This window comes from Lygodium microphyllum, unplaced genomic scaffold (assembly GCF_053477565.2).
Source record: "Lygodium microphyllum isolate KBCC unplaced genomic scaffold, Lygodium_microphyllum_v1.1.10 scaffold_31, whole genome shotgun sequence".
Taxonomy (NCBI): Eukaryota; Viridiplantae; Streptophyta; class Polypodiopsida; order Schizaeales; family Lygodiaceae; genus Lygodium; species Lygodium microphyllum.
In genome coordinates this window covers 6,337,674-6,349,430 of record NW_028229514.1, presented here as the reverse complement: position 1 = coordinate 6,349,430, position 11,757 = coordinate 6,337,674, and the positions used below count along the sequence as shown (strand labels likewise).

Below are 11,757 nucleotides of genomic sequence, written 5' to 3'. Positions count from 1 at the left end.
GGATGTGAACTGCATCCTTAGTGCTCCAACTGGTCATGCTTTTATCAATCGCCACATATGTTCGTAAGACTTAGCCAATGAATGTTGGATGGCAATCATGGCAGGGAGGGTAACTCTTCAAAAGACCAAGTCTTCTTCCCCCTTCTCGTCGTCTTCTCTTCCTCGTCCCTATCACAGTCGTCTCCTCCTTCCTCTGTGCCAAAAGCAGGCTCCTTTTTTATTTCGAGCCCCTTTTTCCCCTCCAGAAAAGCGGCCCCCTCAGAAAAGCAGTAGATACATACCATCACCAATCGTGCCCACAAACAGATCCCCTTCTAAACCTGATTTATTAATATCAGCATGTACTTCTCTGCCTCTTTCTACAGCTCCCCTCACACCACACACTTTCAAGGAGAGAACAAATGTGACAGCACATTTGGAGAAACTCCTTCTAGTTGCATCTTCTTCAGACAGTTCACCACTTCCTCTCCAAACCCATGTTCAGCACAGCCTGCTACTAGTGCATTCAAAGAAACTGTGTTTCGATGTGGAAGGGCTTCAGACACCTTATGAGCTCCTGTTAAGCAAGCCAGCTTTGCTGTATATATCCACCAACGTACTGCCCACATGAAGGACTCTCTCTAGACCATTAGTAACTACCCTAGTATGTAATATCTGGCCTGTTTTTATATCACCAGAGGAAGCAAAAGCTTTCACAGTACAAGCAAATGTGATAGCATCAGCAGCAACAGACATGCCTTCTTGTTGCATTTGATGATAAAAATTCAGGATCTCCTCGCCAAGATCAAGTTCAGAAAATCCTGAAATAAGAACATTCCATGTGACTCCATCTCAAACTAACAATTGATCAAACACTTGCCATGCATCTGCTAGAAACCCACATTTCATATACATATCCATGATTGTGTTGCCTACATTGGCATCCCTCTCAAGCCCCCTTTTGATTAGTTTGGAGTGCATGCCTTGGTCCATTTCTGAATCTCCTAAGATGCCACAAGTCTTCAAACTGCAAATATATATGCCAGAATCAGGGCACATGCCTCTCAGCCACATCAGCTGGAAATAATTCCTTGCTTCCTCAGCAAGCCCAAGTTCAATGTACCTTGCCATCAATGAAGCCCATGAAATTGTGTCTTGAACTTGCAGACCATCAAAAAATTTGTGTGCTTCTGCTACAAAGCTGCATTTGCTATACATATCAACTAGAGTGTTTCCCACATAATTCTCTGTTTCCAATCCCCTTCTCGTTATTTCGGCATGCACACTATGGCCTGCATGTAAAGCTCCTGTTGTGCCACACGCTTTTGAGCTGCAAACGAAAGTCACAGAATCAGGAGATGTGCCTTCCAGCTGCATTTGCTGAAAACACCTTTGTACTTCCTTATTAAGGCCACGATTTGCATATCCTGCAATGATTGCATTCATGATACTACATTTGAATTTACCAGCTCATTGAACACTTCATATGCTTCAGCAGGTTCTCCATGTTTGGAGTGCATATCAATGAGTGCATGTCGTACTTCTACATCAAAATCGGATTATGTCCTAATTATCTGATCAGGTATCATTCTACCATGCCTTACGGCCCCAATGTTATTACAAGCTTTTAGAATACATGTCAATATGAACTTGTTTGGCACAGGGCCCTCATGCTACATAATATCATACTAATGGAGAGCCTTCTCTCCCTATATTGCCCACGCAGAACAAAAATGTAAACACAACAACTAAATATGTACAAAGTAACAAATGTCACACACACATCTTTTTGGTGGATTCCACACCTTGGATGCGCAGTAGTACGACATCCACCCCCTCTGATCCTGCGCATCCTCCAGATGGGCCAACTACCCATGATCATTATCCTCAAGATCCATGAACAGATCAATCTCTTCATTGTGTATTTCCGGTATTTCAGCAAGATTATCTATCATATCATTTGTCTCTTCGACTGGAGTTTCTTCTCGTTGCTCTTCTCTTGAAAAATCTCCCAATGCATAATCCTCATCATCTCTTTTCTTGAAAATCTTGATTCTTTTTCCCGCAATAGGCACTCTAAGCACTGTCCCATCCAATTCTGTCAGCTCATATGTTGCATTATCAAAGACATGTCTGACTATGTACGGCCCAAACCATCTTTTCACCATCTTCCGAAGTGCAGTATGCTGATTTTCAAGGCTGCTATCAAAGACTAATACCCAATCTCCCTCTTCTATTGCTCTAGGCCGCAAGCGATGCCTGCTGTCAAACCTGTCCTTATTTCTTAGTCTAGCAACCTTCAACCTGTCAATAGCTAGCTGAATATCCTCTGGTCTTCTCTCCAACTGTCAGATCCGAAGAGCTAAGAGCTCCTCTCTCGTCAAATCCTCCTGCCAAGGTAAAACTGACCAAGTCAAAGCACAAGTCTCAGTCGGCATAACCGGTTTCTGACCATACATCAACTCTGCGGGCATATATCCTGTAGTAACACTGTGAGTCGTACGATCAGCCCACAAAGCAAATGGTAGAACTCTCGGCCATTCTCCAATCTGTCCTTTGCATGCTTTGGCTAATGCTTTCACTATCGGTGGATGCCCTCTTTCACTCTTCCCATTTCTCTTTGGATTGTATGCTGTGGCTAGAGCCAACTTGATTCCTAGTTGAGAGAAAAACTCCCTAGCTTCATCTGCATCCAGTTCATCGCGATCTGCAGTGATCTTACCCACACAGCCATACCTATAGAAAATTTCTTCCAATAAGAACTTACACACTGCACTAGTGGTCTTCGTTCTCAAAGGTCTGCCCTCAACATGATTGGTAACATCCTCTCTAGACAAAACAATATATCTCATGTGCCATAGACCCATAGGTATAGTAACCAAGTTAACTACCAACTTATAATGAATGCATAGTGGATAGGTCGGATGAAGTCCATCTCGATGACGCACTACCGAATACATCTAGTAGTCTCTACAAGTCTCTACAAAGTGAGAAACATCTCTATACATGCCTTTCCACCAATATTTCTCCTTGATTTTCTCATAAGTAGCCCACACTCCTCTACAACCAGCCCAAGGACTCTCATGAAACTCCCTCATCACCTGTAACTGTGTCTCTTTATCGCAGACAACCCGCAAGGGTAATCCACCTGTTTTCTTCGAGTGCTTCCAAAGAAATCCATCCTTGAGAAAATAACCATAGGCTTTTCTTTTGATCTTCTTGAACTCTTCATCTGTCCATTCATCTCTTTTGCTTAGTGTACTAAGGTACTTGCCAATCTGCAACCAATCTCCAACATAGAGTTCTTCTATGAAAGCCACAATATCATAGCATGGCAAACATGATCAACCATAGCGGCTGAAATTTCTACATCATCCTCTTCTACAAGTAGTGTCTCCTCATCATCATATCTGGCTCTAGACAGCATATCTGCCATTGGATTATCCTTCCCTGCTATGTGTCTAAATTCTAGATTTAATGACTTGATGTATGCAATCCATCTCAACATAGCTATATCCGGAGTAGAGCAACTCGTAATCATACCTATTAATGGCAAGCAATCTGTCTCTACAACACAACTGAGGCTCCAATAAAGTACTCCTTGTCACATTTGAGAGCCGTAACAATCCCCAGTAACTCCCTCTTGATTTGCGGATATCTCCTCTGTCTCTTGTTTAGGACTTTCGCCCCAAACCGAATAGCGTACCTGTTTCCATCTACATCATCTTGACCCACAGCCCAACCTATGCCAATTGGACTAGTGTCAACTATCAATACAATAGGCCTTCCGCAATTATAATCCGCTTTCCTAAGAGTAGGAGCAATCTGCAATAACTTCTTCAATTTCCGCATGGCTCTAGTGTGGCTCTCATCCCAATAAAATTTCTGCCCCTTTCGAAGCAGCTGATATAAGCAATCTGCTATGTGTGCAAAATGCGGTATCCAAATCATGTAAAATACACAAACTCCAATGAATCTCCATACCTCTGAAGTGGTAGAACAATACTCCGTAATCTTGCCCATAGCATCCACCTTTTCAGGTGAAGGTTTCCTGCCATAATACCCACACATATGTCCAACAATGACAACCTCATTCACTCCAAAAAGAAATTTTTGCCCTGATAGTGTCAAGTTCACTTCTTCTAACCTGGCCAAAATCTTTTTACAAGCTGAAATATGATCAGCCACAAAATATCCGCATCTCTGCTCATTTAGACTCTCATTGTTCTCTTCTTCTACACACCCCTTAATGGGCACATCATCCAAAAAAGGCATGGTAAGCTGAGGTATGTAATCACAAAGGACCTTATGCATGGCATTCATCATATGCGCAACAGAATTAGTGGCACCTTGAGGCAAGGTACACATCCTGACAAGCCCAATAGGAGTTCTCATAGTGGTTATGTCCCTGCTTTCCAAAGCTAGCTGAAACTGATCATATCCCAAATACAAATCATCTAAAGAATAGATGGCACGTCCAGCAAATGCTTCTGCAAACTCATCCACAATTGGACCTATACCAACATTCCTGATAGTAACTCTGTTTACTAGCTGCATGTCCTGTATAAATCGGAGAGTACCATTCTTCTTTCGAACCGTAAACCACCTATTTGAGTATGGTGCAAATGACGGCTCTAGGATTCCCATCCTGATTTTCTCATTCAACAAGTTAATTAGCTTTGGCAGGTGTGCCTTAAGCACTGGAATAGGTCGGAGGTTCCATGGAATATGAGGAATAGTAAAGATCACCATAGGAGCAATAATATCCGGATTCACACATCCAATCTCATGTGGGAAAAAAGCAAACCCCCTTCCATGTCGCTCAAGCATCTCTTAAAAGCATTTCTTCTCTGTGGGTAGCAAGAAATCACCATTTCCAATTTTTAATTCAGCAAGAGTCTCTGTTGAAAATTTATGGCCTATATGCTCTGGATTCCTCAAAATTGGCTATTTGGCAGCCCTTTCTATTTGCTGATCATTGTCAGGTGGAAGCGGTACAGCTACCGGCTTCACCTTCTTATCCACAGTCTTGTATTTCGTGTCAACCCTGGCTTCATTATGATCCTCTGCATTACTCAAATCTTGTTGTAAATCAGCAATTCTGCACTCTAGTGGCTGAATATCCTCAGCCCTCTGCTCTATGGACTGCATAGAAACAGCCCTAAACTCTGGATGCTGAAATATTTCAGCAGTAAACTCTGTTGGCTGAAAGTTTTCAGCCCTCTGTGTCTCTGTAGGCTGATCATAATTAGCCAGAAACTCTGTTTGCTGAATTTCTTTAGCACTCAACACTTTTCGCTGAGTCACCTCAGCCTCTAACTCTATTTGTGACACAAAATCTGCAATTTCATTAAACATGTCCAGGGATTGCACTAATACATCACTGTGACAACTCTGCATATCAGTTTTCAGCATATTTTCCATCTTTGTCATCATATCTGTACAAATCATACTATCATACATCCCATCTATATGCTCATCATCCTCTAAAATACCTGCATTTTTCAAATTTTTCTCCTCCCTGCATATGTACTGCCTGGCAGCTCTAGGCAACTTAGAAGTCTTCTAATAACTCATTGAACTGTTTGGCTGAAATTCCAATAAAACTGGAGGAGAAAACACTACTGCCAGGAGGCAAGAACTCCAATCTCCTCTACTCTGTACCACCGTCATCTCGCGAAACAGCGGTACCTAATGAAAACCTGAATCCCTCACAGTGGGCAAAGGTGCATCTCTAAGAGTATCCCTGTTTCTAACATGGTTCACACACACAGTCATAAACTGAACTACTCTCATACCATCTTTACTGTGAATCCGTGCATAAGAAGATCCATCATCCATTACTTTTGTTTCCATGCGCATCTCTGTGATGAATGGCTGTCCAAGAATTATGGGATAAGAGCATGAATCCTGCACAAAGAAATGGAAATTCTCCTCTACATCTCCAATAGAAACCCTGACACTAGGGCAGGCAACATACAAATCACCTGCAGTGTTGTTGGCGGCTCTCATACGCCACCCATGCTCTGCATCCATAGGCCATCTATTACATTCATAAACTCCACGAACTATGAGATTAATCTCTGAACCATGATCCACCAAAGCAACATAAGGCACCTGTTTCTCTCCAACTTTTACCATTGTTTCTATAGTTTCCCTAGCCCAATGACTCCGTGAAAAGTGACTATGCGGTACTAAGATAGGCTCATCAATTTCAACATAATGCATAGGTTGAACCCTCTTCTCTGTTTATGGAAAAACATAAGCATTCTCAACCATAACCTCATCCTCATCCTCATCCAACTCCCCAATCAAAACTCCCTGTGTATCAGTAGTAGGAAATGCATGTATTTTCCTCTTCAGGACTTCTTGGAACTGATCTTGAAACTCTATTTTCGAGATGCCCAAAACCTCAGAAATAGTAAAAGTCACCTCACTACTAAGTATCTTGTCATTAAAGATTTTCTTCATGTCTGTAGATGTCTCAATATCAGACATCAATCTAAACCCTGGCTGCTTTCTCTCTCTAGGCTCTTGTCTCTTTTCTTTCTTTTGAGCATCTTCCATCTATCGTTCCGGCCCTGGCCTCAAAGACGGTCCTGCAGTAGGTGGAGTAACAAACTCACCCCCTCTAGTCTTTTTAGCTGCATTTGGATTTTCTTCATCCCTCTTACGCTTCTCCTCAACAAGTACATCTGCTCCCTGAGACTTAGCCAAGTAGGCATAAATAGTGTACCTATCAACAGGCGAATCCCAACCTGTCTCAGATCTGATGCTAGAACCTGCATTAGCCAAAACAGTTTGCTGAATTTTTCCCTTGTTTGCTGTCTCCATAGCATAAGTCCATAATGCTGACTGATTCTCTAATTCTTTCTCAATCTGGACTCCATATGCAGAAGCATCTCCTCTAGCTGCCACATAAGAAGTACGCGCAGTCATGTCATCCACTAATTTCTTCATTCCACCTTTCCCAAAATTGGTAGCAAGCGGAGCTCCTGTTTCAGTCAACCAGATCTTACCATCTTGTCCCCAAAATACCAAATTCTTCCTCCTTACATCCTGAAAAGATTCACAATCCCTGGAATGCTGATGGTTCGTACTATCTGATGGGACCTAAAACGGGCCGGCACTGGCTCATGCGCTAGCCGGACCTCTATCATGCGCTCAACAACCCCACGGCCTCACGGCCAGGAGCGTGGATGACACATACATCATCTTCCTAAACATCTTGCATTTGTATCACATCTCATAGTCCAACTCTAACCCAATTAACACTCCTCAGAGGGAGTCCGAGCACATTGCCAAATAGCACGAAGTACAGACATAGGAGGTCCTCCCATGGCTGACTGCCGCTACCTCACTGCGACTTTCCTACATCTTGGGGATTGGCCCCGCGATGCATCGCTCAACATATATAACACATACGAACACAAACTTTTCTCTTTTATGATTCGCGTATTTCCAGGAGATATACCATGCTTCCTCACTTTACTTTCCCCTTAGACCCAACGCCTAGCCTACAGCTTGAACAACCTTACTCACTCAACGTTGGTCCTGATCCTCTAGAAAGCAATTGTCATGCATCCAAGAGGTATTGTCTGATACCTTTTATCATTCATACTTCATGCAAATTGTGAATGCCCATGTGCTCAAACAAAGAAAAATCAGCATTTGTGCATATGTGGAAAACATTTCTTTCAATGATCTTGACTATTGCTCGTAGGCGGCGTTGCATGAACCTAGCACCGAGAAAACCCCGTGCTACTAGGTTCTTAATTTTTAATTATCGCCCGACCTAAATGGTATGCATAAAAACTAGCAAGCTTTTCATCATTTCATTCAGCATTTAAACACTTTTTATACATTCTACCCCCTCACCCGTTTAGGTCCTGCATGGTGCATAGATTTAGGGTTCATTTTCCACATTTTTATTGCATAAAAAGCCATAAAAACTCACTAAAACATAAAGGTAGGGCTGAACTGAGGCTAAACCTCATACTTCAGATCCCCCATACATCCACAAACATGGTTCTTATTTTTCCTTAATTTTCGGCACTCAAAATCCATTTTTCCTCTATTTTTTTCCATTTTTTCTATTTTTCTTGTATTTTTTGCAATATTAAATGACTGAAAATACAAAATGAGTTGTGGGCTATGGCCCTTAGGCTCATTTGCAGCAAAAACACAAGTTTAGTTGGTGTGTTTTATTATATTTTTCATTTATATCTCAAAAACACCCAATTTCCCCATATTTTGTGTATTTTACGGGTTTTATACTATTAATTTCATCCACAACACTTATGATTTTCTGATTTTCTGATTTCAAACAGTTGGAAGACATTGCAAATAACATTATAATGCATAAACATCCCATGGGAACAAGTATTCATGAAGCAATCTTGCATAAAACATCAATTTACTTTGTAAAAATGAGATTACCGTTCTTTGCGGGTTGCGTTTTTTTATTTGTCATATCTCGGGACTGATTTCCAGCCACGATTAATGCTCATGACAATCCACAATCAGCAATCTTTCTTTCTCTTGAACCACGGAGCAATCCGGTCTTCATTGGACAAGCATCCGTCATCCATTCTTCTTCTTCTTCTTCACCACATGAATCTGCCTTTAGGGGAGAGAGAGAGAGGAGAGAGAAAGACTGAAATCAGAATTCTTCACAGAGACCACCATTTCTTGGGTGAGAGGCGGCGATATGATTGGCATCTAGGAGGGAAGCAAGGGCAATGATCAGTGATGTGGGTTGTTTGCAGGCTGGAGGTTGGCTCCTCCCATCCATGGCGTGAATTTCGGCGCCCTCTATTGGTGCCTTCTTCTCCTCTCTCTCCATGATTTTTTCATGTGGCTTTTGGTTGGGGGGTTAAAATGTCCCCAAAGGGCACCCGCCCTTTGGTCCATGTTGTGGCCACCCTTTCAAATCTTGACCATTTCTTGGCTCCTTCCCCGTCTGAACTCCGAATTGAGCTCTGAAAAATCCTGGGTGTCTGGCTCGACATCCCGCATTGGCCAGTAACTCTTGTCAACCCGCACGACAGTCTGAAAAATTATGAAAAATCAACAAGTGTCGCTCAGGCACCTTTAAAGCACTTTGGCGCTTAAAATCGTCCTAGATCGAGCCACCGCCTTCGACGTTGAATATTTTTCCCTTGATATTCATAATTTTTAGCTATTTTTAAGCACTTCTTAGCACCAAAATTCCACTCTCACTATCACACCAAATACATCTTCGATCTCTCCTAGGTGCACTAGGAGCACTTCTAGGTGCAGTAGCACTAGAAGAAATAGTAGGCACGGTCAAAGCACACTGCTCTTTCAATTTTCCCACCAATTCTGCTTTAACTGACTCCAGTGTCAAATCTGTTATGCCTTTGATTATGTCATCAAGAGAGGAAGGCACCGACGAAGCGGATGGTTTTGGAGCAAAAGGATCCGGCATCGGTCTTGGAACAGGAGGAACGGGAGGAGTAGAAACAGTAGGCACTGGCATAGGCCAAGAAACTGGCTGAGGAAGAGAAGAAATAACAGGGATAGAAGCAGGCATAGGAGCAGAAGACGGAGTCGGTGTCATAGATCCATTCTGTAGGTGGGTCTTCCATATCCTCCTCTTGGTCAAAGTCGAGACTGCATCCTGGGCATCTTGCCAATCCGTTTTAAGACCCATAGGCTTCGTGCGATCTTCAAGAAGCTCTCCTAATTCTTCCTAAAGAGCAGGATCTGCAGCCCCCGCCTCAGTCATAGACTCCAGGTAATGCACCAATAGTTGTATCCATACTCCAATCATCTAAGATTCCATCATGAGCCTCATTTGTCAGGAGAGGGAGCTTTGCTATTGATTAGGCAACACTACGCACCAACTATGCTTCCAGTAGCATTGGAAGAGCGATGACTATTTCTCGTGGGAGGACGTGAACTGCATCCTTAGTGCTCCAACTGGTCATGCTTTTATCAGCCGCCACATATGTTTGCAAGACTTAGCCAATGAATGTTGGATGGCAATCATGGCAGGGAGGGTAACTCTTCAAAAGACCAGGTCTTCTTCACCCTTCTCGTCGTCTTCTCTTCCTCGTCCCTATCACAGTCGTCTCCTCCTTCCTCTGTGCCAAAAGCAGGCTCCTTTTTTATTTCGAGCCCCTTTTTCCCTCCATAAAAGCGGCCCCCTCAGAAAAGCAGTAGATACATACCATCACCAATGTGCCCACAAACAGATCCCCTTTTAAACCTAATTTATTAATATCAGCATGTACATCTCTGCCTCTTTCTATAGCTCCCATCACACCACACACTTTCAAGGAGAGAACAAATGTGACAGCATCTGGAGAAACTCCTTCTAGTTGCATCTTCTTCAGACAGTTCACCACTTCCTCTCCAAACCCATGTTCAGCATAGCCTACTACTAATGCATTCAAAGAAACTGTGTTTCGATCTAGAAGGGCTTCAAACACCTTATGAGCTTCTCTAAGCAAGCCAGCTTTGCTGTACATATCCACCAGCGTACTGCCCACATGAAGGACTCTCTCCAGCCCCTTAGTAACTACCTCAGTATGTAATATCTGGCCTATTTTTATATCACCAGAGGAAGCACAAGCTTTCACAGTACAAGCAAATGTGATAGCATCAGCACCAACAGACATAGCTTCGTGTTGCATTTGATGATAAAAATTCAGGATCTCCTCGCCAAGATCAAGTTTAGAAAATCCTGAAATAAGAACATTCCATGTGACTCCATCTCAAACTAACAATTGATCAAACACTTGCCATGCATATGCGAGAAACCCACATTTCATATACATATCCATGATTGTGTTGCCTACATTGGCATCCCTCTCAAGCCCCGTTTCGATTAGTTCGGAGTGCATGCCTTGGTCCATTTCTGAATCTCCTTAGATGCCACAAGCCTTCAAACTGCAAACATATATGCCAGAATCAGGGCACATGCCTCTCAGCCGCATCAGCTGGAAATAATTCATTGCTTCCTCAACAAGCCCAAGTTCAATGTACCTTGCCATCAATGAAGCCCATGAAATTGTGTCTTGAACTTGCAGACCATCAAAAACTTTGTGTGCTTCTACTACAGAGCTGCATTTGCTATACATATCAACTAGAGTGTTTCCCACATAATTCTCTATTTCCAATCCCCTTCTCGTTATTTCGGCATGCACACTATGGCCTGTATGTAAAGCTCCTGTTGTGCCACATGCTTTTGAGCTACAAACGAAAGTCACAAAATCAGGAGATGTGCCTTCCAGCTGCATTTGCTTAAAACACCTCTGTACTTCCTTGTTAAGGCCACAATTTGCATATCCTGCAATGATTGCATTCCACGATACTACATTTGATTTTACCAGCTCATTGAACACTTCATATGCTTCAGCAGGTTCTCCATATTTGGAGTACATATCAATGAGTGCATTTCCTACTTCTACATCAAAATCGGATTTTGTCATGATTATCTGATCAGGTCTCATTCTACCATGCCTTACGGCCCCAATGCTATTACAAGATTTTAGAACACATGTCAATATGAACTTGTTTGGCACAGGGCCCTCATGCTGCATAATATCATACTAATGGAGAGCCTTCTTTCCCTATATTGCCCACGCAGTACAAAAATGTAAACACAACAACTAAATATGTACAAAATAACAAATGTCACACACACAACTTTTTGGTGGATTCTACACCTCCGATACGCAGCAATACGACAACGAGCAACTATAATTGTCATGTTGACACAATGGTATGCCATGGGTATTATAGCCACAT

The 11,757-nt window shown here is 42.5% G+C and overlaps 2 protein-coding genes across 2 annotated transcripts; both read right to left on the bottom strand.

Annotated features, from left to right (window-relative positions):
- Positions 1–386: 386 nt before the first annotated feature.
- On the bottom strand, positions 387–1,486 carry LOC148009281 (pentatricopeptide repeat-containing protein At4g18520, chloroplastic-like). The gene is made up of 4 exons (XM_087673526.1): positions 1,446–1,486; positions 963–1,309; positions 675–800; positions 387–556 (listed from the first exon to the last, which is right to left on the bottom strand). Exons 1-4 carry the CDS (start codon positions 1,484–1,486, stop codon positions 387–389), a joined length of 684 nt encoding a protein of 227 aa, XP_087529652.1.
- Positions 1,487–9,990: 8,504 nt separating this feature from the next.
- LOC148009280 (pentatricopeptide repeat-containing protein At3g02330, mitochondrial-like) lies at positions 9,991–11,438 on the bottom strand. The gene is made up of 3 exons (XM_087673525.1): positions 10,931–11,438; positions 10,176–10,690; positions 9,991–10,125 (listed from the first exon to the last, which is right to left on the bottom strand). Exons 1-3 carry the CDS (start codon positions 11,436–11,438, stop codon positions 9,991–9,993), a joined length of 1,158 nt encoding a protein of 385 aa, XP_087529651.1.
- Between the last annotated feature and the right edge of the window lie 319 nt (positions 11,439–11,757).

Coding starts and splice junctions, on each gene's coding strand:
- LOC148009280 (XM_087673525.1), bottom strand. CDS start 11,438: ATGACAAAATCCGATTTTGATGTAGAAGTAGGAAATGCACTCATTGAT. Junction 10,691..10,930: donor CCAGCTGATGCGGCTGAGAG/GCATGTGCCCTG, acceptor TTCTTATTTCAG/GATTTTCTAAACTTGATCTT. Junction 10,126..10,175: donor TTGTGGGCACATTGGTGATG/GTATGTATCTAC, acceptor GGAGGGAAAAAG/GGGCTCGAAATAAAAAAGGA.
- LOC148009281 (XM_087673526.1), bottom strand. CDS start 1,486: ATGGAGAACCTGCTGAAGCATATGAAGTGTTCAATGAGCTG. Junction 801..962: donor AGATTCAGAAATGGACCAAG/GCATGCACTCCA, acceptor TTCTTATTTCAG/GATTTTCTGAACTTGATCTT. Junction 557..674: donor GAAAGCTTTTGCTTCCTCTG/GTGATATAAAAA, acceptor CTTGCTTAACAG/GAGCTCATAAGGTGTCTGAA.